The 26,990-nt window shown below is 42.7% G+C and overlaps 1 protein-coding gene across 1 annotated transcript in view; it reads right to left on the bottom strand.

The window, feature by feature from the left end:
• The window catches only part of LOC126199109 (furin-like protease 2), a 456,386-nt gene that overhangs the window by 63,026 nt on the left and 366,370 nt on the right, over positions 1-26,990 (bottom strand). The window contains exon 4 of the mRNA XM_049935863.1: positions 7,305-7,464. Coding sequence (XP_049791820.1) covers positions 7,305-7,464 — 160 coding nt within the window. The remainder of the gene's footprint in view (positions 1-7,304; positions 7,465-26,990) is intronic.

Genomic DNA, 26,990 nt, shown 5'->3' with positions numbered 1-26,990 from the left:
TTTCGTAAATTACGGTCCTGATCACCGTATGTATGTTTCTCTTGTAGGAGCATACTTCGCAATATTTTCCCCCCTGCCTTCTTATTCCCCGTTATAAATCTATAACTTTGCAACAGGATATTCTGACCACGCGCTGTAAGATGCCAGCGGGGGAAATATCGCCGAAACTAAGTGGCCCGCTGCCGTGGCCGGCAAAATGAAGATAACCGGGGAACTAATTATTTCCGTCGCCATAAATCAACGCCGGCAGTAATTGGTACGTCGCGTAATCTCGCGGAAACAAAGAACGGCGGCGGGGAGGGAAGGCTAGGATAGAGCACGAAACACTTGCAGCAGCCAAGCTTCCGCTGCACGGTCAGGACGCCAAACAACCCACCACGAATGTGTGTGTGCGCGCGCGCTAGAGAGAGAGAGAGAGAGAGAGAGAGAGAGAGAGAGATAGAGAGAGACGAAAGGGGAGGTGGGGAGAGGGAAGACTGTCGGTCCGTCGGCTAATAATTAATTACAGAGCCGAAGACCACCCCAGAACAACAGCGTATTTGTCAACAACAACACACACAATCAGATTTCATCAACCCGTAGTGACATCCAGAGCTAATCTACCTTACCTTCCTGTTATAGAAAATAATCCGGTGTGCTGCATGTTTTCACCACAGTGTATTTTTATGACTAGCACCTCGTGCAAAATGACAGGGAAGCGAAGGAAACATCGGTGGGCTACCGAATAAACAAACTTTTCATCCTCGTCGCTGGATGATCCTCAGCATGTTACTAACATGATCACGAATTTTTTATCAGGGCGACTAGGAAGAGAAGATCATGCCACTCCATACAGCCCCTTACCGAAGGTAGTGCAATGCTGATGGTATCTATACACAGGATGTAGAAAAATTCGCGCTCTCTGACTTCGCAACGCGATTCGTCATACACTAGCAATACAAAATGTGTCTCATAAAACTTCGTCCAGTGTATAGTTCAGGTAGTGAACAGACTTTAAAGACTGAAAGTCTGGCAAAACTGTAATCTAGTGTACAGTAACTACCTGTGTCAAGACATAGCAGTAGTGCTGTTCTGGTGGTGGAATGGATTTTGCGTTAGCATGCAGAAAGTCGAGGGTTCGATCCTGGGTCGAGGGTTACTGTTTTTACTTGCTAAAAGTAGTCTGAGTGGTACGGTAGCAAGTGTCTTAATCGCCATACAGCGACTGCAGTGGATATCCTACAAAACATTTGCAGTTACATACTACAAAAACAGAAATGGTAATACAATCGTTTTCATAAGTCATCTTTTAAAAAACCTTTTGCACGTCACGGACGCGAACTGTTTCGCGCCACTGCATCTACTAGATTCCCAATCTGCTTTTCTGTGTCTCCCACCCCAATGGCCCCATCGATTAGTAGCAACTATTATTCTTGCCAAGTTCAGGACCATTACATTCCGTTACGACCTGATGTCACCAGCAGGGCTAGCAACGTGGTTTGCAAATGATTTCGATCGGACCCTTGGGCGAGGTTACACAGAAAACGTGTTTGTAATCTAGAAGACGCTGTGGCGCGGAGCAATTCGCGTCCACAACGTGCAAACAGCTTCTTTAAAAGCTGATCAGTAGAAACTACTGTACTTCCATTTCTGTGTTCTTAGTACGTAACTGCAAATGTTTTGCAGAAGACCCACAGTATTCTCAGTATGACGATTAAAACGCCAGATACCATACCACGCAGATTACCTTAGCAAACAAAACCAAATCAACCTCAACCCAGAATCGAACCCTAGAGCTCCTGCTTGATAACCAAAACGCTATCCATTGGAGCAAGTGCACAGCACTGTTTTATGTGCTGACAGAGAGAGTTACCGTACATGCAATCACTGTGTTACCAGACAATCACTCCTTGACGAGCATTCAATGCCCGAAATATGCGCAGGGCGAAATTCTGTGACAGACATTTTTGTATTGCCAGTATGTGAGGAACTGCGCTGCTAAGTCCGAGTACATGAATTTTTCCTTCGCCCAGTACATACAAAAGGCAACGTTCTGACTGACTCATCATCACCCAGCCCAAACCGCTACGGACAGGAACTTGAAATTTTGAGGTGGTGTTGCGTCGGAGAAGGAAATTTTTCTAAATTCTACCCCTACAGATTTAGAATAGGGGGATGAAAATTTTTGTAAAAATGAATCGTTATTAAAGAAGTAATAAATTGTTTTTAAAATGACGTCTATGAGAACTGGTATTTTACTTCTCGGTTACAAATAAAAAATTAAATTTTTCAGTGTTTTTGGAAATTCGATCTCTAAAGGGGTAAAATATGGGGTGAAATGTTTTATGAAAATATTTCATTATGAAAGCAATTTTAAAGCTAAGTCCGTGAAAATTTGAGATGCGTGTTTTTCAATTTCCAACAGAGAAGTCAAATTCAAAGTTTTTGGAAATTCAAGCACTAAAGGAGTGAAATGTTTTACGAAAATATTTCACTGTGAAAGCATTTTTAAAGCTAAATCCTTAAAAAATTGGTGTTTGGCTTTTCTGTTAGAAATAAATTACGTGTTTCGCTGTTTTTTGGAAATTCATCCTCGAAGAGGGTGAAATAGGCGGAGAAAATGTTTAAGAAATTATGACGTTCTGGTAAAACAATTTCAAAGCTGAATCTTCGAAAATTGTTTAAGATATATAGAAATATGTCCTAGGGATGAAAGTGTCAATGGTAATTAATCCACAGGAACGCAAAAGGCATGATTAACAAAAACCTTTTACTCCAGCTACAAGAATCGCTTTTTGGTCAGAAGTACATTCGGAAACGACCGTGCTTCTATGGCCTTAATTACCGTTGATAGTTTAGAAGGTGTTGCAACTTGCGAACAAACTGGCCACCTTCAACGTTTCCAAAATCGCAAATCGAATTTCGCTTAAGTCTATGGTCCTTGAAGAGCTACACTGACTGGAAATGGTCCAGCCGACCTTTCAGAAGTTTCAGACCACGTCCCAGCCTTCAAAAATGAAAAATCGACAGTCACAGGTCCGAAAATCTGCACATTGGGATTGATTGCGCTTCGATTACGCACCATATGCTATTCGGATCTGCTGGCAACCACTCCAACAGAGTAATATTCACTGAGGTGACAGAAGTCATGGAATACCTCCTAATATCGTGTCGGAGCTCCTTTTCCACGGCGTAGCGCAGCGATTAGACGTGGCATGGACCCATTAAGTCTTCGGAAGCCCCCTTCAGAAATATTGTGCCATGCTGCATGTATAGGGGCCGCGGAGCGAGATTGTCAAGGCATTGTGCAAGCTCGTGGTGGCTCCATAATGGTATGTGCTGTGTTTACATGGAATGGACTGTGTCCTGGTTATGTTCGCCTACGTGGAGAGCATTTGCAGCTATTCATGCGCATACTGTTCCCAAACGGCGATGAAAGTTTTATGGGTGACAGTGCGCCATGTCTCTGTGCCACATTTGTTCGCGATTGATTTGAGGAACATTCTGGACAATTCCGAGCGGCTGATTTGGCCACCCAGATAGTGCGACATGAATCCCATCGAACATTCATGGGACACAATTGATAAGTCATGTTGTATACGACACTTTCGCAGTTGAGGACGGCTATACATGCAGCATGGCGCAAGATTTCTGAAGGGGGCTTCCGACGACTTAATGGGTCCATGCCACGTGTAGTCGCTGCGCTACGCCGGGGAAAAGGAGCTCCGACACGATATTAGGAGGTATTCCATGACTTCTGTCACCTCAGTGAATATTACTCTGTTGGAGTGGTTGCCAGCAGATCCGAATAGCATATGGTGCGTAATCGAAGCGCAATCAATCCCAATGTGCAGATTTTCGAACCTGTGACTGTCGATTTTTCGTTTTTGAAGGCTGGGACGTGGTCTGAAACTTCTGAAAGGTCGGCTGGACCTTTACATGCGGTGCGCGGCGGAGGGTATCCTTTACCACTATTTGTCATCTCCTTTCCTGTTCAAGACGCAGACAGAGTGAAGGAAATCGAATGTCTGTATGTTTCCGTATGAGCCCTAATTTCTCTTATCTTCGTGGTCCCTGCGCGCAATGTACTTTGTATAAGCGATACTACCGCCATTTGTGTGTGCCCATATGCATATCCCAGTGTCAATGAATGAGCAAAAGTAAATCGTATTCAAAGGTGAGGCCAACCCAACATAACCATCAGTAAGGGAGGCACAGTGTCTAGGTTTGAACCCTGACACAGAACGGGAAGAAGGAAGTTGCTCGTTGGGTATCCTGAAGTTCGTAGTGCTTACTGTCAAACTGCTAGTGTCTACTGAATACCGGTCAGATACTACTTAAGAGGGTTACACACTACAGCGATTACTTGGCAGTGAATCTCGCTCCGAGTGGATTACGTTTAGGAGGTGCTTGTATTTGTCTACTTACTACTGATTGTTATTCTGTTTTTCCTTATTTGGAAAACTCATCATAACTGCCCATTGCACGAGGGAAGTAGCCGATATAGCAGCACACAGAAGCCACTGAAATATATAAGCATGAGGCAACTTTAACAGAAAGAAGACGCTATGAAACTTAGTGCCATATGGACAGTAGCTCTAAGGCTGAGTTACCTTTATCACATGACAGTTTGATAGTTAGCTTTACTTCTGACAAGGATTATCTCTGCCGATCACTTGGAAACTTCTATCACTTTCCCTTCTGACAGCATTCATCTCGCTGCCCTATATCAGACCAGTCCGTCGGTAAGAAACAGCAGAACTAAGAGCCTCCGAAGATATCCAACGCAGCTCTGGACGTAGCGACAGGAACAAGTACTCCGTATGATCAGAAGCATCCGTACATCTCTCTGTAATGCGGAATTGGCCACTAGATCTCACGAGCGGTGGACTCGCCAGTATAAAAGGAGACGTGGACTACTGTGTTGTCACTTGGCAGTAGACATGCAGCAAAGGGTCCCTGTAAACTTGTTTGTCAAACAGGCTGTTTCCTGTCCACAGGTTTGTCAAAAAAGCGCACCCGTCATCACCAACGAAGTCTGTCAAACTTGACTTCACTTTTGAAACAGCTGTCACGAACTATTTTGACACTAGTGAGAATGATAACAGTAAACAATACCCTTGTCCATGGAATGGTATAAAGTAAGAAATATACATACGAAAATGTAATGAAAGTTCGTTAAAAGAACACGATGTGGGAACAATCATCATCTGTGGAAGAACCGGTGAACTTTATATTTTTGTTTTTTTTACACTCCCGCTTCTATATTGTGCGATGCTGATTTTGTCCTTAACGTCTTACCACACTATACATACATGGGAAAGATGCAGTTGCTCTGATGTTCTGGTGATTTCCAGGGTCTTTCATTTTTATCGGTATACTCATCTGATCGTAGTTTCCACAACTGTGGGAACTCACGATACAGGGAGGAAAGCTCCTTCTCGCTAAACATGCGGGGCGAAACATCAACACAACGTCGGACATCTTGTCAAATCAGCCGTCAATCACAATTTCTCTCGAATACGTCGGACAGTCCACGTTTGAGAAACATGTCCAACAACGATCCGCACAGCCAAGCAATTCGACAAATTACGTAAGTCTGATGAACTGTTTGATCGTTTACAGTCTCCTTGAACAGCAGCATGGGTCGGCCAACAAACTTCGAACGTAAACTAGTCACTGGATGTCACATTGGTAACAAATCCATCAGTGTCATAAACGCGAAGCACAAACTACAGGTATAAACTAAGACCTCGCAGAACTTAATCTACTGACTTACAGGGACCGTTGAGCATTGTGGAGGGTGCTCGTAAAAAATGCATGCAATCATCGGAAGGAATTACTCGTAAGTTTCAAAGCGATATCAGCAGCCCAACTAGCAGGGAGACTATGCGTAGAGAGTTGAAAAGACTGGGACAGAGTGGTTGAGCAACTCCCTGTAAGCCACACATTTCTGTACTGAACGTTAGGCGACACTTTAGGTGGTGGAAAGAGTGATGTCACTGAGCATTGGATCACTATAAACTAGTAATTAACTGTGCTATACCCTGCGGCAATCCAATGAAAGGAGGTGGTGGTGTTATGGCGTGGTAGTGTTTTTCGTTGTTATGGCATTATCCGCTTATTGCACTTAAGTTAACTCTAAACGAGGAAGGATGTGAACACAGTGCATACAGTAGAGGACGAGTTCGCAGACGGTGACTGTGAGTCAGCACGAAAACGAATCCTGGTACCACCTGCGAAGGAATGGTTTGTGGACAATAAGACTACGGAAATGGACTGGCCAGGCCATGGTCCCAACCTGGAATGAGTTAGAACGTCGATTTAGCTCCAGCCATCGAGAGTCCATCATCAATGTCTTTTCTCATTTCGACTCCATTCCTCCACACACACTCTTACACCTCACTGGAGGTGTCCCCAGCAGACTTCAAGCCGTCACAGAGGCAGAGAGGCAAAGAGTGGGCAAATTCCATATTAATGTCGACTGGTGTGTGTGTCCATATACTTTCCATCAGATAGCGTAGTTTCATGGATCACAAACACAGAACCTGGAAGATTTACCAGCAGTTAAGACAAGTGGTTGTGAAAGCTTCGATTGTATCATCTTTCGTAATCCATGGATGTGCAATTTCTAAAATATGAACTGCTCAGGTAATTCCGCACGAGCACAAAATTAATAATTTAATGAAAGTTAATTTTTTCCATCTGTATATGTAAATGCTTGATGAGATCTTACAATCGGTCGCAAAGTGGGCAATGTAATGAATTGCTCAAGATAAACAGCAATGGTGCAAAAGGCTCTGAGCACTATGGGACTTAACATCTATGGTCATCAGTCCCCTAGAACTTAGAACTATTTAAAACTAACTAATCTAAGGGCATCACACAACATCCACTCATCACACAACACCCACTCATCACGCGGCAGAGAAAATCCCTGACCCCGCCGGGAATCGAACCCGGGAACCCGGGCGCGGGAAGCGAGATAAACAGCAAGGCTGACTGGTTGCACTGGGAAGAGCTAAAACTGCAGAAGCAGCCCGAATAATCCGCCGACCCGTCAGATTGCTTGTGGACAGTGGCAACTCCTTGGTGGACGCTAGCTACCTGCACTCATGGAAAGTGGGCTCCCAGGTAACAGTGGGGCCAAGCAGGTGGAGATCCGCCGGTCTAACCGACGGACCCATGCTACAGACCCAACCGCAAGACCATTCCGCATTCACAGGCGAATGGGTCGAGGCAGACCTGGTAGGCAGACTCGTCCGCCTGTGTGTGGGGGTCTCGGCAGCTGCGTGCGCGGCAGGTAGAGAGACAGAGCCACTCACCGCCGATGCTGGCGTTGTAGGCGACGCCGACGCCGCAGTAGCTGTTGTAGGCGACGGCCGCCACCTCGCCCGCGCACCGCGTGCCGTGCTTGTTGTCGCCATTGTCGCGCGGCATCGGGTCGTCGTCGTTGTCGTTGATGTCCGTGCTGGCGTGCGGGTCCTGTGGCAGAAAAAAGTAATCTTACATCAACGGTATCACGCATACAATAGTCTCCTTGTGAAAAATTTGCATACCGGTAACTCATGATCTGCAAAAAAAAAAAAAAAAAAAAAAAAAAAAAAAAAAAAAAAACTTGACTGTAAATTAGAAGTGTCTTTATCACCTCTAACATAGTCTTTAGCCGGCCGGAATGGCCGAGCGGTTCTAGGCGCTACAGTCTGGAACCGCGCGACCGCTACGGTCGCAGGTTCGAATCCTGCCTCGGGCATGGATGTGTGTGATGTCCTTAGGTTAGTTAGGTTTAAGTAGTTCTACGTTCTAGGGGACTGATGACCTCAGAAGTTAAGTCCCATAGTGCTCAGAGCCATTTGAACCATAGTCTTTAACAGAATGTCCGGGAGTCGTGACCCATTTACATCACTGTACAGGGATTAGCAGAAATAGTGAGATGAAGTGTCCTGATCCTTTCCTCATAAGAGGACAAGAAATGCATATCTGTGTGCGGTGTAGAGCTGTGAAAGCGAACGACAATTTTTTACTGGCGAAGTCATTACACATGTACACATTTTTATTAACCACTGTGGCTACGATAGTGCTCCTGGAAGGGTCATTTGAGTGGGATTTCTTTCCTGAGCAGCTTTTTCTTCTCCTACTTACTGATAAACAGTCACCACCACGACGATACTGGCATTACGACTAACAGCTGACTTAGTTATAAGAGCAGTACTGTTTCCCACATCAAAAACCGAATCGCCACGTCACTGCCTCACATATGCCACTACAAGCAATTCTGCCGTACGGCGACCGACCGCTGCAGTAGCAATGCACAGCGATGTATGGTAGCTGTCTTCCAGGCACTTCCCGCAAATCTGTTAACCCCTTGCCGTACTCTAGTCCGACTCGTGCAAACAAACGGACCAAACTTAAACATCCCTGATCACACTTGTAGAAACATAAGTTGGGCTAAACTTTTTTGTCTGTGTCGGATATAGCACGTTCAGAGGAAGTAATAATATGTTGATTACCGAATAAATATAACAGATAAATTTTAAAAATGTCCAACTGCCGAACCACAAAAGTGAGGAAAACCACCGCTAGATGAAATACCTCTTCGACTTATTTCCCAAAACAAATCGATCTGAGCCCCCCCCCCCCGCCCCGAACCTCCCCACAAAAAAAAAAAAAAAAAAAAAAAAAAAAAAAAAAAAAAAAAAAAAAAACACCACCACACAACGAACGTGTGCAAAGTTAGCATGAAACACGAAGTTCGAAGCGAAACGACGTGGGAATCACGGAGTATGAAGTGCCGTTACATCTGCCACAATTTTTCCGAATCTACCAACCCATGCAGAACTACAACTTTTAAAGTTGTAGGTGTTTTCCTATTAGAAATTCGTTGAAGGGCAGCATTTCTTCTTGTAATTACATTTTTTGTTAACAATATACAGGTTTAGGCGTCGTGTTATTACATTCTTTTAGAAGAAGTCACACCTGAAGACGCCCATGAAGATTGTAATTCCCATTAAAATGTTGTTTGTGTGCACAAATTTATGTTCTGGAGTATTGTTTGAAATACTGAATTACGAAAATATGTCAAAAAGGGACAAGAGTTAGTGTTAACGTACAGAACAGAAGTATCACGTGAAATAAACGTGCGGGAAATAAGACAGGAGGTTGAGAGGAAACGCTTCCGTTACTCCGTTTCCGCTGAGGGCGACGAACTGGAGGAATACGAAAACTACCGAACTGCCGACTCCGCCCCACGGAGCACAAACTGCGTGCGGGGAAGTAAACATTTTTGTAAGGAAACCATATTTCCAGTGTAGTGGAGTATTCGTTAATCAGTAACAAATACATACTGTACGCAACAGTCCTAGTCGTGCCGGTTACAACATTAATTCATTCCTTGCTTGCTTTTGGAGAGAGAGAGAGAGAGAGAGAGAGAGAGAGAGAGAGAGAGAGAGTGAGGTGGGGGGGAGGGAAGGGTGGCAATAGACCAGTATTAGTGCAGTGCCGCTTCCGTCAATTAGGACTAAGTGTGCTGCCGAGCCCATCATCCTTATCACCACAGACTGCTTTAGAGTGTTTGGAATTGGGATCAGGAAACTGAAGGACGGTAACTAGGAGACGTGTCCTTGCTGACTAAATACAAGTAATTAAAGACTTTAGGACAACAGGATTCATTCTGTCTACCTCTGTTAGTGACGTCGGCTACAGATGGGAGTTCTTCCCTGTTGTAGTCGTGCGACTATCTCTGATGACATAGCGGTAAAGGAGGAGATTAGTGTTTAACGTCTCGTCGATACAGAGGTCATTATGGACGGAGCACAAGCTCGCGTTGGTGAAGGATGAGGAAGGAAACTGGCCGTGCCCTTTCAACGAAATCTTCCTGTGATTTGCCTGTGACGATTCGGGCAAATTGTGGAAAACCTAAATCAGGATGGCCACATGCGGGTTAAACCGTCGTTCTCCCGAATGCGAGTCCAGTGTGCTAACCACTGCGTCATCTCGCTCGGTATGGCGCGGTGCAGGGAGTCAAGTAAGGAAGTTGGTTTAGCATTCTAAGCTGCTTACGCAAAGGGCTGATGAAAATAATAAAAACTTGTGTCAGTGTTATTGCTTGCTATACCAAGCTGTTTAACACAACTGACAGCATCGAAGTCTTTCAATATTGCGCTGGAACAGTCAATACACACAAGCCCAGGATTTTGTTAAAATGAGCCTTTATGGTATTTCTTTATAGACTACAACAATCAAATTATACATAATCATATTACCTACATAGCACTTTCGGTGATTTTTTTCCTTCTTTCAGAGTTCTTACTAAATAACGGCTTCCATAATTTATCGCCTGATTTTGAGAACAATAAGTAACCGTACTACTTTTTAACCAGTCTTTACGTGAAGCTATTGCGTCCTTAAGCAAATCAGGAACAAAAGGTACAATCCTCCGATCGTCTTTACTTCCTTTGCATATATTGCTATGAGTTACATTTTTGTATTTCTCCACGTAGAAATTCTGTCTAGAAAGTAAACCAGATTATCCTAGGTCATTATCGAGCACCTGTTACCTGATGAACATTCTTTTTTTTATGAGAGATAAATATTTTGGGAACCAAGTTTGCACTGCATATATTTAAGCTATCGCACTGGACTATCACGATTCTCCTTGGTTAGTAGCAGCTCAGAAACTGAGACGCCCCTTTTTATTGTTTTTCTACGAGAGCAGTTGCACGACGTTTTCTATTACGACACAGGTACCGGTACGCCAAATACAGGAGACACGAATTTTCAGTTTGATAGGGTCAGTTAACAGTACTGAGTTTAATTATTCTCATTCACGTTCAAAGTTAGTTAGTTTGTTAAAAAAAAACTGTTGGTTCAGACATTCTCGCAGTCAGCTTTGCATTTCATTTTCGCAGACGGATTCAGCTCTTCACTGTAAACGAGAGGTTAGCTTACGCAGCCATTTCTTTTCTATGAAGGAAATTTTTTGGTACGCAACAGCTTACATTCAAATGATACTATACAGTCATAACGAGACAATCCACAAGTGAAGCACATAGCTAAGCATTCACATATTGTTCTTTACCTTTCTTTATTTACTAAGATAAGTTTCTAAATCTCCTCCATTCAGCAGACTAATTCTTTCTATTTACCAGACCTAACACGTTAGCCTTTCTTTACTACGCAGCCAAGCACGTTTCATTTATCCGGCCGCCCTCCCCCAGGTTCAATTCATATTTCTTGATCGAGAATCGCCCACGTTCACAATTTTATATTTTGTATACCATTTTCCACTTCACAGGTATTTATATCATTGAGGCATGTTACACCATAGCCTCAAACACATATATCATATTCCAAATTATTTTCTTGCCTACTGTTTTTCTTTTTTGTCCATGACCGCCACATACGACACTAACAACCTTTTCCAACACATTCCCTTTCGAACTGATGTTTCACACTCTTGAAAGCGAAATATCTCTAACTTACTTCTTTTTTCCACCTCTGGCAACGTTTGTTATTGCGAAAAATGTCGAGTTCAAGCGTTGTTCGGAATCTAACTTAAACCGTTACGTCCCCCTATAACTGGGTGGGTACGTCAGGTTGATGGTTCTCCATCCTACGGTATAGTATAGCACAGCACTGTGGTGTTTAAATGAATCACCGGACAGATTTCAGTTTAACCTTTACCTTAAGAGCGAAATGCACTATGCCCTTACTTATCCCCCCCCCCCTCCAACAGAGTTGTGAAGAGTAATATATATATAATCTCTGATTCTAGTTTTCAAGGGATAGCTATCTGCAGTTTGACCGTTATCAGGTTTGCTCCCGTTGATCGACTTTACACACGATGCTACAGTCAATACGAAACACTTTGGTCATGGAGTACTCATATTACACAAGCATTCGGGGTTCCGACGCTAACTGTGTCTAGAGTGCATCCCGAATATGCACAGACGATGTTCTGACTTGGGTAAAGCGACGCACCATACGACCACAAGTGTGATGAACAGGCGTCACGTTGCCTCCGAAGAGCTGTAGGAGGTGGGGACATCGAATATCTACCACTAGTCAGATCGCCAGTTCTTACAATGTGGGGCGTCAGGAATCCACTCAGACAACAACTACATGGAGAAAAATGCACATCTCAGGCTTCACAACCGACGACCGACATCACATTCACCACCTTCCCGTTACTTCTGGCTTCTCACAATAGTTCCGTACGAGTTGTATGACTAGTGTAGTGCAGAGGCCATTTTATTTCCAATTTTCTATGCGATTAACGAAGTATTCCACAAACGTTGTCTTGTAACGAATAGCGATGCTCAATATCCTATTTATCTTGCATTAAAAAGAGGAAAAGCCTCCGGCGTTAACGTTCTTATTTATGTAATCGTCATTCGTCTCCTTTACGTTGACAGCAATCCAACATCCGGAGGGAATTACCATTTCCCTAATACTCGTTACTGGGGACCCACTGTTAAAGTCGCTCACGTCTCCCGCTTTCCTCATTGTCTGTATACAGAATTCATCGAATTACAATCTCCACATCGTTGGCCGTTTCGTATGTGCGACAGCACGTCACATGTTCTTCATATTAAACCGGCAGAAGTGTTGGCATAATGTTTTGTCTGTAATCCTGTAGCACACAAAAGATACTTTGTACGAAATGTATAGTGTTTTTTTGCCCAGCTAATTCGAAAAAATTAACTGTCACTGCTGCCTATGACTCCCCTGTAATGCGAGAAAAAACTGTACAATATTCCGCAGATGTGTCAGACTAGACCTAAAAAGAAGTAACTTGTATTCGCAAGAAATATAATTCGTTTATTAGGATGCTTGGATTAATAGCATCATTAGTGCCTATAACTGACACGAACGACCTAGATTTGACTACTGGCATCACCGAGGAATTTGCCTTGGTAGGAAAGCTGGGAAGGAGCGACTCTGCCTCGCGAGGACAACTCAGGAGTTACTGGAAAAACAAGTGGCGTCTCCTATTTCGAAAGTTGTCCGGAAAACTATGTGCTCACCGTTATGATCAGAGGATCGGCAGCCCTCGGGTTATAGCACCATGAAAGTGCTTTTTCACTTTACAATTCCATCACATGCAGGCATCCCTGTTTTTGCACCCCTTGAGGAATTACCGGCACGCTTCAGGCTTTTTGTTAGCCAGAACAATGACAACAGTACTCTCATTAATAGTTATTAATTTATTTATTGGTACATATATTAAGGCCACTGTCTTATCTAAAAATGGGTTGCTATCTACACAATGTTCCTTAGAAATTCACATTATATACTTTAATTATTTAGTCTAACTTACAACTAAATGTACATAAAAACCTATTATTAACGAAACATATAGAACTAGTAATTGAACTAGAGCCTAGAAACAGGAATAAACTAAGTAGCAGCGACTACGATTACTGCCACCGAGTACATTCCGCAAAATTTGTGAAGTTCAGGAGTGGTGCCTAAGGAAAACTACGATCCTAAATGGCACTTAATCTGCTCTGCTTTTATTTTCTGAATAATCGAAACCATTACAACACATTACTACAGAATGAAAAAAGTGTTATTGCTTTTCTTGTGTTATCTCTCATCTATGCAGGTTGTACTGTGTGTTCTGAGGAGCCTACTGTTCTCCAGTCACACGCTCCCCCCTGTGGCGCCGAATTCTATGGATGCTGTAAGTGCCGTGCCCAGTCAATAATTAAATCATGCCTCAACTAAGTGAAATATGGTGCAGCTTTAGCTGTTCCCGGGTGTTTATGATGATTTCGCATACTCGCCATCCCTTATCAGGTGAATTTCAGTCGCTTTTACACGTATCCACCTGCCAACATCTCAGCTGATCTTTACTGCGAACTAGCTGTCAAACCAGGCACTACCCGGGTATTCCTTTCGTCAATTTTCTATTAGAAGCGAAAACAGAAAATTAAATGTGTGTGTAGTGTAATAAAGAAAAAATTTCATTTCCATGTATTCGTGGAAACACCTTTGAAATTACGAACAGTCGTACAAAGACCTCTGACAGCCTCGGTATGTTGGGCGCAGATACTTCGCGATTTTGTAAACGTCTCTATGGCAACGCCTCCTTATAACTCTACAGTTGGCTATTGCTTTCGCCTACAGCGGTTTGTGCTCCGCAGTTGAAAGCTGTCGAAAGTGCTGCCAGGTGTCAGGGATTCCTTAACTTTATTGGACTGTAGTTGTATCAGTAAAGAATGAATGTATTAGAGCTTCATACATGATGCGTAATTTTTTCACGCAACTCTAAAGTTCATTGCGTCATGGCTCTTGAACTATGAGTCGTACATGATATATTTTACGTGCACACTGAAGCTACGACTGAAAATTTGTACCAAGGCTGGGATTCGAACCCGGTTCTGCTGCTCACTAGGCAGATGCGCTAACCACTACGCCACGCTCGCACACTGGCTTTACTGAACTACATAGACTACTCTAGCAGGCCTTCTTCCTCAATCCAAATTTACTTTCACTTGGTACAGATTTTCATTCGTCGCTTCAGTCTGATTGTACACGGAACAGGTGTATGAGACTTGAAAAAAAATCTCTGGAACCTTGTAATTTCATTTGAATACTGTATTTGTTTACGTACGTTCAGCGGCAAATGTGGATACTGTCTACAAAATATGATGCGAACAGAGTTAGTAACAAACAAGTAGTAAATTCAATCGTCATGCATAATGCGGCAGATTTTCACGCGTCTCTCTGTTTATGACGTCGTATCTCCTGAGCTATGATAGGTAAGTAGTTCTTACCTCCACGGGGATTGTTTCCTAACAGTAAGGGGTATATGTACTAAGTTTGGTTGAAAACTGTCCAGCAGTTTAGGAGGAGATGTGGAACATACAATTACACATACATTCATTTTTATAACGTGTACGCATTCCATTTGAGGTTAACGCCTCGACCTGGTCCAGCTCGCCATTCTCGAGCAAATGTGAGGCAGCAAGATATCTTGTGGTAGTATCAATTGGTAATATGCATGAAATCACAAGCAGTAACTCAACTGGACTGGTTCTAAACACTCCATTTAGCCTCATTAATACCCCCTTTGTGTCTCTGGCACGATATTCCTATAGCCATCACTTAAATATGTCCAAAGATAATGACAAACAGGAGTCGGTTAGCTGTCAAAATTTGGGTGGAGCAGCAGTGTGTGTGTGTGTGTGTGTGTGTGTGTGTGTGTGTGTGTGTGTGTGTGTGTGTTTTTCACTGTAAATAAGTAACGTTATCCGCAGTTGAAACGCAAGTGCACACAATGCGATTCTGTTTGTTAAGAAGCCACGTTAAGGGTCCCTAAACAAAAAAGGACAAAGGAAAAAATGTGAAGAGGCACAATTAAAATAAAGCATGAGTGCAGACGATGCATCGCGAATCATCATGAGAATGTAGCAATGCTTGCGAGCAAGTATGCGCCTGGTCTGTTGCTTGTGCACACACCGGAGATGCGCTTGTGGCGCATTCTTCACTTGAATACACGGAACGATTTCTTTCCCATTCAGTGCGACATTCCGTGTGCCGCGCTCTGCTCTCAAATGAATACTAATTTAAATTACATGGCTAACAAACGAGTTCCCTAAAGGGGAGGTATATAAAAGTTGAGAAGACTGCCAGAAAATATTCAACAGATCTAACTTATTAAAAAGTAATCATTTTAATTAAAATATTTCCACCTAAATAATTAGGAAAAGGCCGGCGTGCTTTGGTGTGGCGGTCTGAGGAAGGGACGCGTTTCCGCGATGATTGCTTCCTAAAGGCCAGCTTGTGCCGGCGCTGCTTGCGCCCATAATACAAACGCGCACAGTTCCGCACAGCGGATTAAACGAGCGCCCAGCCTTCGCTAATGAGAACTGCCCAACTCTTGTAATTACCCGAGCACGGGATTGGAAGGGCCCACATGTTGCACTGTTCGCAGTTGAAGGCGCCTTTCACGGAAACGCGATAATACGTTCTATTAAGACTTTATCAGCAATACCTCTAGCAGCCTCAAGCCCATGCAATTTTCACTTTTAACTAGTTCCACCTACCGATAAAATCGCAAGCCCGCCGGATTTATACACATGAGATCCGCCATTGGGCATCGGTTATAACAGATGACCCGAACAATGCGCCTCACTTCGAAGTCCAACGCAGCCTCTTATACATCAGCTCTAACACATGTATGATGTTCTATTTTCGCTACCGACTGGAAAGAGAATTAGAGTTTTTGAATTGGAAATGTTTAGTGACTTAACTGTGAAGTCTTAAATCGAAGTTAATGAAATGCTTTTACGGTCGGCTACCGAACAGATACCATCGAACATACCTGAAAAACTTTCTAGGATAATTAACAGTAAATATTCTCAGCTGTATTATCTTGTCCATGGGGAATTTCTTCCCTTCTTTCTGCTGCGATGGTCGTCCTGAATGCAGCACCCGTAGAAGTTGCTTAATTGTTGACCGTGTCGCCCAATGAAAGGAACTCATATTTCGACATGGTATGATGGGCTGTTTGTTAAATAAATATACAGGCACTACATTTTGCATTAAGTTATTTATATTAACCCAAAATCCAATATTACTAACGAAACTGTTACAATAGGAGGAGCGATAAAATGTTCGCGTCCTCTCTTTCTGCCAACTTAGAAAAAATTAAGTCACATATCAGCTAACAGCATCTCTGCTTCAGCGCGTTAATTCCTTTTTTATCTTACGGATACCTCTTTGGAACATCTGATAAGTGCCGTTACACACAGCCTACAGAAGTAGTGTCCTGCTCAGAAGTAGACTAGTGTCGATAGTCTCTGCTCGCTGACCTAATAAGACAATCTTTCTTCAGCTTGCTGACAAGAGGACACGCACTAGTGTAACTGATGATGGGGAAAGTGCTTTTCAAAAAACACTGCCTGTCAGGATTTAGGCGCGTGTATATTTTGCGATAATAAGGTAAAGCCACTGAAATCTTCGATATTCGTGATAGAATACAAGTACACAACAGCGCATCGATTATTGAGTGCGAGGATGATCTACAAGAAATGAAAGTTACAAAGTAATAGTTAGGAAAATGCATACAATACTCATAAATAATGATGCGCCTAACTGGTCAACAGCATGTCTGTTCCCTTCGCGGGACTATATTCAGTCGTTACCGATTTTGTTGTTCTGATCTGTTAAAAAATAAAAATAATAGCAGACCGTTGCTATCCTATTGTCCGAGGATGTTTGTACTGTTAAACCTCGAAAAGTAACTGGTCGATTTACTTGAAATTTTGAACCACGCAGCATTCGAATACGGACTTTTTCACATACTTATTTTTAAAATATATGTAATACATAAATGAGTAATATATAAAGAAAAAACTTTGTTACTAAAAATATCAAAAAGTTCTGGATCAATTTATTTCAGATTTTGCAGTTTTCACTACGATGGCGGGGTGTTTTAATCATCAGAAAATTTTTTCTCACATTTACATTTGGAGTGCTGTTTTATGTGCTGTGTTATGCTACGCGGAATTGGTAACTATTTCAATGGTTACCTTTGTCTCATCACTGACATGTTTTCTTTGCTTTTATATATGTTTTATTCTGTTGTTTAATGTGCCATTTAACGCACTCGTATGAGTTATGCTTTACTTCCTACGTTACAATGAAGCTAATTATCTAGCCTCGCAACGCATACATTCTCATTATATATATTTTTAAACATGAACTGTATACACAATAATGTACTGTTTTCTTTTTCATAGACGGTTTTCATACAGAGCAGGGAAGTTTTATTTATGGCTGCTCGGCTTAAGACTGGAATATTACCACAGAATCTGAAACTGCAATAGCAACAAACAAGGGTGGGTGCGTGGGTGGAGGTGAGTGCGAAAAGAAGATGGACAACAGGGTGAGAGGAAACAGACACACAGAACAGAACAGAGGAAATGGGCATTGAGAGAGGGTAGGAGGAGGAGACTGACAGGAACAGGGAGGGAGGGAGGGAGGGAGTGGGAGGGGGGAGGGAGAGAGGGGGTGAGAGAGAGAGGGGGGGAGGGTGTTGAGAAGTATATCCAATTGCCATCCAAATTAGGAACGTCCACTTTCGCGTTTATTTCTTTTCCATTAAACCAGACAGAGCCACAGCTACACGTGGCCGTGTACAACTAATCCAATACACAATTTTGTTGAGATCTAAAACCATTTTTAAATTCTCCATAATGCTGAACATTAACGCGTTACGCATGTACCCAGGAAAAATTGATCTTAGTGTGGCTGTTCTTAACAAACGAGTCATGGAGTCTGAAGTTACTATAGAGACTTACTTCAGTGTTAAACTGAATGACAGGTTTTAACACTCACACCAAAAGTCATCGGCGTCTGCGAAACCGCTAGTTTGATGGTCAAGAATGACGTTGTTCAAATGGCTCTGAGCACTATGGGACTTAACATCTGTGGTCATCAGTCCCCTAGAACTTAGAACTACTTAAACCGCAGCAGTCGCGCGGTTCAATGACGTTGTGTGTGGCACAGTTACTTCAGCTTCGCACAATTCGATTAATTGTCGCTCTGAGGCATTGTGCTCCTAGAGAGCAGCCATGCAGCGTAATCTGATGAAACATTCCTACTTGGTCGTGTACAAAGGTTAGTTAACAAATTTATAGAAACCAACTGTACACAACAAACGGATGAAATTTATTGAGTCGATTCTAATAAAGGGTACAAATGTGTAATTCCCTTGACAAGAACGTACATACATTTGTTACTGTTAGGTAGAAAATCCTAGACATTCACATAAAGTACACCCCAGCCGCAATTGGAACGCTACCTTTTTTACGATGGGGAAGCTCTCATGGTGAACAGAACTCGTCAGCATGAAAAGACTCCTTGCGTTTTGTGGCCACGGCAGTCGAAAATTGGACATGGACAATGGATGGTTTCAGCGATGCAGTGCTACATGCCACACCATAGACGAGACAAATGCTTACCTGCATACGATGTTCCAGATCACACACTGCCACTTCTTGCTGAACACATACGACCAGTCGTAGTGAACATGAGCAATCCTACATTTATAGCACTTGTCAATTTGAAGAAAGCTCTTGACGGTCTTCACTTGAACAGACACACTCAAATTATGATGGTAGCAAGGATAAAACAACAGGGAGCGAAAGGCCATCTATAACCTAAGAAGAAACGAGACTGTAGTTACAAGGTTGGATGAACATGGAGTACCATTAGTTCAGAAGGAGATGAACCAGGGTTGTAGCGCATCCACAATGTTATTCAAGCTGTACAATAAGCAAAGACTAAAGGAAACCAAAGAGATGTGTGGCAAATGAAGTTCAAGGACAATAAACAGAAATTTTCAAGTTTGCCAGCAACACTGTAATTCTGTTAGAGACGGCAATGGATTGGAAATCAGTTGAAAGGCATGGATACTGATGAGAGAAAAAGATGAACATCAACAAAAGGTGAAACGATAGTGATTGAATGTAGTCGAATTAAATCACCTTTTCCCAAGAAAATTTGATTAGGGAATGAAAAACTGAAAGTAGTACAGAAGATTTGTTTGTTTGGTGTTTGGGTAGGAAAATAACTGACGATGGCGAGTAGAAACGATAAAAAACACAGACTGGCAAGGACAAGAAAAGTGTTTCAGCAAATAATAAATATGCAAACACCGAATGTTAATCTACCTGAAAAGCCTTGTATGCAAGCTAAATGCGGACAGCAAGCAGTTCAGAAGCTTTTGAAATGTGGTGCTATAGAAGAATGCTTAAGATTAGAGGGATGGAACGAATAGAGTGAATCGAATGGGGAAAAAATTAAATTTAATTAGCAACTTGACTGAAAGAATTGATCGGTTAATAGGAGGCATCCTTAGGCACGAGGCTAACGTCAGTTTGGTAATGAAAGGGTTGGAAACACTTCTCGTGATTACCCCGGTAAGAGTGACTTACACGCATTGCTTTTTAAATTTCTGTCTTACTTTCAGCTATTTCTTTGGTCTATCTTCTGAGGGAGTTTTGGTTTCTTCTCTCTGCCACGCTCATGTGCTCCAGTCTCGTAATGCAGAGAAGAGGCGGCTTGCACAGAATTGACTACCATGGATAGCTACCTCAAATCAGTCCTCAAAACGACGACGACGACAATTCCCAATGTGGTGTAAGTCAAATAAATAAAACTTTGGAGTCGTGGTCGCTGTCGAGAGAACACTCACTTCGGGATACTCTAGTCCGTCCACGATACACAGAGACTGCAAAGACTGTCTCGCCAGGTACCAGCACGGTATGACGTCAGAGAGTGCACTCAAAGATGGCACTCACGCATACTGAACTGTCACTACGTTCCAAACTCCGTCGAAACCTGTGGAGAGGGGAAGAAAGGGGGGGGGGTTCTGCTTCCTCGGCAGTTACTTCAAGTAAAGCATACAGGGAAGTGTTACTGCGGAGGAAACACAAGAAGCGGACCAGGCAGTAACTCGTCGGCTCACAGATTCCGAATGCTGCAGTTATCAGCGACCTGACTTGTCCGGAGGCGCGATTCACGCTTTTCGCAGGACGCCACAGCCGCCTCGTAAAGCCTTTACACGCCTCGTAAAAGAAATATTTTACTGCCAAAACAGGCGCCATAATTTTTAACGTTTCTTTCTGACACAAAATTCACGACACAATGCTTTCCTGTCCGCTGCCTTTTATAATAACCTAAAACCCCATCGCAAGAGGTAGCAGGCACGTTATTTCAAGGAAATTTACGGTTGGCCGCAGAGAGGGCACAACCATCAAGGGGAAAGCTGCAGCGAGGTCGCGATGCTGTCAGTACTGCGGAGAAGGAAGAAACACTTCCTCGGAACGTAGAGCAAGGAAATATGTAGAAAAGAAGAGAACAATTGTGAAACGCTGTTTCAAAGCACAGTGGCATGAAAACACATCTTTGTAGGGTAATGACGAGAAACATTTTGATCTTGAAAGTGAACAGGCGAGAACGAGTCCGCAACGTTGTCGTATCCCGGACGCGTTATGCTTGTACTCACATGTGTACACAGAACGATTTATCGACTTCGCTCCTCCGTCTAGAGGACGAAAGTTAATACGCCTCACTTTTAACATCAGGGACTCTGGGCGCAAAGGGGGGTTCCTACGTCGCTGTAAGATATCAGGGCTGTAAGATAACGGGGAAGATGGAAGCTGAAAGTAGAAGGGAGTGCGCTTGATTGGAATTCTGGGATCAGTTTATCGAGTATTATGTATGTATGTATGTATGTATGTATGTATGTATAAGGGGGCGACCAAAAAGTTTCCGTTCGAAGACTGCACATCCTCATCCGAATGTAATCGTCGACCATTACAAGCCTTTAAGGAATCGAAGGCGAGATAGTCGCGTGGGGAGAGATCAGGAGCATGGAGCGGATGCTCGAGTGTCTTCCACTTGAGTTGGCCTAGCTTTTCGTTATGACATTTGCAATATTGGGACGTGCGTTATGAAGCAGCAGCACCCTTTGGTGCACCATTCCACAACTGTGATTTCCGACACACATGCTGCCCCAATCACCTTCATCCTCCAGTGTATGTCTGCCTGTCTTTGTCCTTCGGCAGCCGAGAAAAGAATAACAGCATGTTGGTCCTGTTTGGACGCATCTGATAATAATGTCGCCATTGTTCATATTTCCGCATTTCCCTCATGCACTTCGGAAAGACACGAATGCCACACAAATTCCTTGCCTACATGTCTGTGCTTATATACCGGCAACGTAGTCGTATTGGTTGCATATACGGTGTAGCAACGCCCTCAAACGGAAACTTTTTATCGCCCCTTTTATCTATGTATGTGCAACACAACATTTACTGAATAAAAAAATCACAAAGAGATGGGGAGCAGCCCAGCTTTAACCATCAATTCTAATCATCGGAGAAAATTGTGTTGAGGTGCAGTTTGTTCCGGCTACCATATGAAATAGAGGATTCACTTTTTACAATGGAAAACTGCACATAAACCCAGCCGGTCATAGTCAGCATGTTTTAATGTCTCGCTGCTTGTCCTGGTGCCCAACAGTGTACGACAGTTTCCCCACTCTCTCTCAATTCGGGGTATGTCATTTCATAACACCCCCCCCCCCCCACCCACCCACCCCCCAGCCCGTAACTCTTTCACCACCTCTGGGACGTATGCGTCCCACGGTAGATCTTCACAGTAGGAATTTGTTGCATGTTTTTATTATGTATAATGTCCTACTAGTAAAGGGAAGCCTGTTAATGTTTACATAAGTCGTCGTAATTTCAGATTATACCTGTAGGCACAAAATTTGACAAATCAATCGCTCCGTATCGTCACATCGAACTAGTTCACGCCTACAAATAGGCAATTCAGTCAGCATATTTTCAACGGAGGGTGCTGCCCCGCCTTCCCAGGTGGTTCATGTCAGAGAATTGCAAGCACGACGTTTGCAGCGTCACACACACACACACACACACACACACACACACACACACATAGTGCCCATGTATAGACTACCTGTAAAGTGAGTTAATAACCTGGAGAGATTCTCTGTCCACTGATATAAGAATGTATCTGTTTTCTTTATGTTTTCCAATTTTTGGGCAGTCGTCTTCCAAAATGCCAGAGGTTCTTATGTCATTATGCCCCACCCGTCCCGCGTTGGAAAATAAATGGCGGAAAAATATATTTTTTTAAAACTATTACTTCTGACACGACGTGAATTAAAAACAGTCTTACAGTAATGTCTTTCACTGCGGAAAAAAGAACTGTCAGTGCATGGGTTAAATGTGACGTCAACATTCTAATGACATGCTAAGGACTGGAAAATTACTTCCTCGTCTGTTTTGTAAGCAATTATCCGTGACGTATGGCTCACAACTGTATGATACCCTCGTCGCGCTGCCCGTAAAATGTTAGCTCTGATCCCACAGCCAGATTCTTACCCGCCGCAAGCAGACGCTACTGGTAGCTACATGATTCTGAGTCGAAACAATATTCTATATGCGTTAATATTCTACATGATATACATTAATATATGCATATTTACCTATATTCGACATGAATTTACTTAGAATGAAATTTTCACTCTACAGCGGAGTCTGCGCTGATATGAAACTTCCTGACAGATTAAAACTGTGTGCCGGACCGAGACTCGAACTTGGGACCTTTGCCTTTCGCGGGCAAGTGCTCTACCAACTGAGCTACCCGAGCACGACTCACGCCCCGTCCTCACAGCTTTAATTCCGCCAGTATCTCGTCTCCTACCTTCCAAACTTCACAGAAGCTCTCCTGCGAATTTACTTATATACAAGAACACGTTACGCCCCATTAATGATCTCTATAGCTGTAATGTAAGCACTATGCTCACAGGCATGCGAAGACGGGGGAAGTGAAATTCCGAGTATTTAATTAAATAAGCCGTAACGGACGAAGCAAATACGGCATAAAATGCCGACTAGCATTGGCAAAAAGGGCATTATCGACCAAGAGAAGTATACTGCTATCAAACATAGGCCTTAATTTGACGAGGAAACGTCGAAGAATTTATGTTTGGAGCACAGCACAGGATGGTAGCGAAGCATCGACTGTGGGAAAACCGTAACAGAAGAGAATAGCAGCATTTGAGATGTGGTTCTACAGAAGAATGTTTAAAATCAGGTGGACTGGCAAGATACGGAATGAGAACGTACCTCGTGGAATCGGCGAAGAAAGGAACGTATGGAAAACACAGCTAAGAAGAAGGGACAGGACATGTGTTAATGCATCAAGGAATAATCACCTTGGCACTAGACGGAGCTACAGAGGGTAAAAACTGGAATACAACTAGCTAATAATTGAGGATGTAGGGTGCAAGCGCAAGTCTCAGATGAAAAGGCTGGCGTAGGAGAGGAATTGGTGGTAGGCCACATCAAACCTTTCAGTAAACTGGTGACTCTGGGGAAAAAACTTTTTAGCACATGAAATATGGACAGCATAACATAAAATCTTTTCTGGAAATGATCGACAGTCAAATTGTTCCACTTCTTAGAACACTGTTGATACCAGAACTGTTGCTGCTGCCAAATTTCATCAGACGCCAGAGTCGAAAACAGATGATGTGAGAGTCTGTTTCTTCGTCAGAATTATCATATGAAATTTGCTCACAGTTCGCAATTGTGTGAAAGACTGGGACTTTGCCCACGAAACGCAATGTTCTTATAGACCACACTACCTTAGCGCGACTGACGGTCCTACCACACCACTTTTGTTAGTATCTCTCTCTTGGCAGGAAGTGAAAAGGCGTCTTCGCATACTACAGCCATAAAGGTGCACATGTGCTTCAACCTCGGCCAGAATGAGTGTAATCACATTTCCGTCCTCTCAGGCAGGCTAGCGACTGAAGAAGAAACCGTAAAAGAGCCACGCCATCAAATCAATTGCGCTCTCCTGCGCCCGTAAGATGTTACGCCGTAGGCATCAAAAGCGAAACTCGATCCCATCTTCCTTCTGCAGAAAAGTGTCGCCTGTGAACGCCTTCTACACGAAAATAAATATTTCGGAAAATCCCGAAACATTTAAGAAACACGCACTGATTAAAGGACGAATCACCAAAATTTAGCGTGTACTTCTATTGGGGTGCGACGCCGGCCGGAGTGGCCGTGCGGTTCTAGGCGCTACAGTCTGGAACCGGGCGACCGCTATGGCGCAGGTTCGCATCCTGCCTCGGGCATGGATGTGTGTGATGTCCTTAGGTTAGTTAGGTTTAATTAGTTCTAAGTTCTAGGCGACTGATGACCTCAGAAGTTAAGTCGCATAGTGCTCAGAGCCATTTGAACCAATCTATTGGGGTGCAAAAATTACCACTAGTAAGTATTGAGCGACGGATCCAATATATGGACATGCGGAGCGTAACGAATATGGCAGGTGACCTACGAGAAAAAACTAATCGAGGCTGTGAAACGACGCACACATCACAACCGGTTACTATGAGTACGAGCAGTGCAGAGCTTCCATCAATATTCATCGTTGATTTCTTATCTTGACATTCTTCGGCATATATAGTCCGGTAGAAGTTAACACTGGGCCCGCATTTTATGTCGTTTTATACCATGAATAAACTATGACCGATTTCTGCTCTCATTCCCGACAACAACAAGTGCTTCTTTTTCTCAGAGGAACTCTATAGTCTAGAAGCGTTAAATGCGAACTTAATTTTTTTTGCATGATCTTTTCTATTGTGCATATTGTTCCATAATCTGATTTCAGTCCCGCTGGATTCTATGCAAGATCCTGTTCCTCCTGAAACGAGCGAAGAGGTTACCTGCTTACGAATGTGTGTGTTCAACGTTTTTCAGTGCACCGAAAGCTATTTGCGTCGATATGGCGAGGCAAAAGCTTTTTTCACTCCTTCAGCGAGAGTGCTTAACAGCAGACACAGTAGCCTCATTCAAGATACGATCGCTATGTGCACACCACATAGCGTGTTGAAGAACATTTACCCCTGAACTTCGTAGCTGAATTATTTCGTTCGGGCCTCGGAATGTGAACATCCACTTCTCCTCTCATATATGGTGGATTGTCGTGTGAATATAAGCACGAATAGGACATTCGCATTTTACTTTTTACAAAAAGAAATAAAGGCTTTTGTTGAGGGTTGAGTAAAACTTAGGCGGTTTTTTGTTTTTACTTATTTGTATTTGTGTGAACTAGTTTTCGGCTTATTAGGTCATCTACAGATAACTACTGGCTATTGATTACAAAGAGCTTGTGTTCTTAGAACCCAACATTCTGAACTAAGATACAACGCACTTACATACGTTCTTTAGTTGGGGTACTGTCTTTGGACTTATCACACGGGTCTTTTGACTTTTTGTGCTGTAAAACTGTTCTTTAACATAAAAACTCATTTTATGTTTATCAGTACCATGTATGACAAAAATTAGAATTATTTAGAATACACATTATTACGAATTATTACAAATTTACACTTTTTTGGTATTTGTTGTGAACAGTTGCACAGGACATTGTTGGTTGTACAACACCGATGTTTTCTTTGGCGGTTACATCTTGTTATTACAAAATTGTGCATTTAATATATACCAAATATTACATTTTTACAGTTAGGAATGTAAACACATAAGGGATATTACATTATATTGGGGTGTGAATTTGTTTACTATTGGGACACTGTGGTTAGTAGCTGGTTTATTTTATTGTGTAAAGTTTAAGAGTGGTGATGTGCTCAGTTGCAATTGGTCATTTAGGACCAGCTGGGGATTTAGGGCTAAGTGTTTGTTAATATCCATTATGTGTTTACATTCTTTACTGTAACAATGTAATATTTGGTATATATTAATGTACAATTTTCTAATAACAAAATGTAACCGCCAAAGGAATCATCGCTGTTGTACAACCAACAATTAATGTCCAGTGCAACTGTTCACAATAAATAGCAAAAAAGTGTAAATTTGTAATAATTTCTAATAATTTGTGCTATAAATAATTCTAATTTCTGTCATACATGTTACTGACAAACCATAAAATGTGATTCTTTATGTTAAAGAAGAGTTTTACAGCACAAAAAGTCAAAAGACCCGTTTGACAAGTCCGAAGACAATACCACAGATAAAGAACGTATGTAAGTGCGTTGTATCTTAGTCCAGAATGTTTGTTTCGTAAGAATACAAGCTCCTTGTAAATAATAGCCAGTAGTTATCTGAAGATGGCCTAATAAGCCGAAAAATAGTTCATAAAAATACAAATCAGTAGAACAAAAAGCCGCGTGTTATTCAACCCTCACTACGGAATTTTTCTATCAAGAAGCGACGGAGGAATCCATAAATAAAAAGACTTTTGCGTTACATTTCGTATCATCGTTTGTCAGGATCCCCCAGTAAAGATTTTTAAGGAACCAGTCCTGGAAACATTGTTTTCCTGCTCCATACCACCTGCATGGTACCACTCTACTGATTAATGTCGGAGCCAACGTCTTGTTGCACCAGTTATCTCCCTATCAGCCACACAGCGCTTTCCGCGGAATGCATCCT

Source organism: Schistocerca nitens, chromosome 8 (assembly GCF_023898315.1).
Source record: "Schistocerca nitens isolate TAMUIC-IGC-003100 chromosome 8, iqSchNite1.1, whole genome shotgun sequence".
In the NCBI taxonomy this organism is placed as follows: Eukaryota; Metazoa; Arthropoda; class Insecta; order Orthoptera; family Acrididae; genus Schistocerca; species Schistocerca nitens.
The sequence above is the reverse complement of the archived record's forward strand: the minus strand, read 5'-3'. Positions and strand labels throughout refer to the sequence as shown.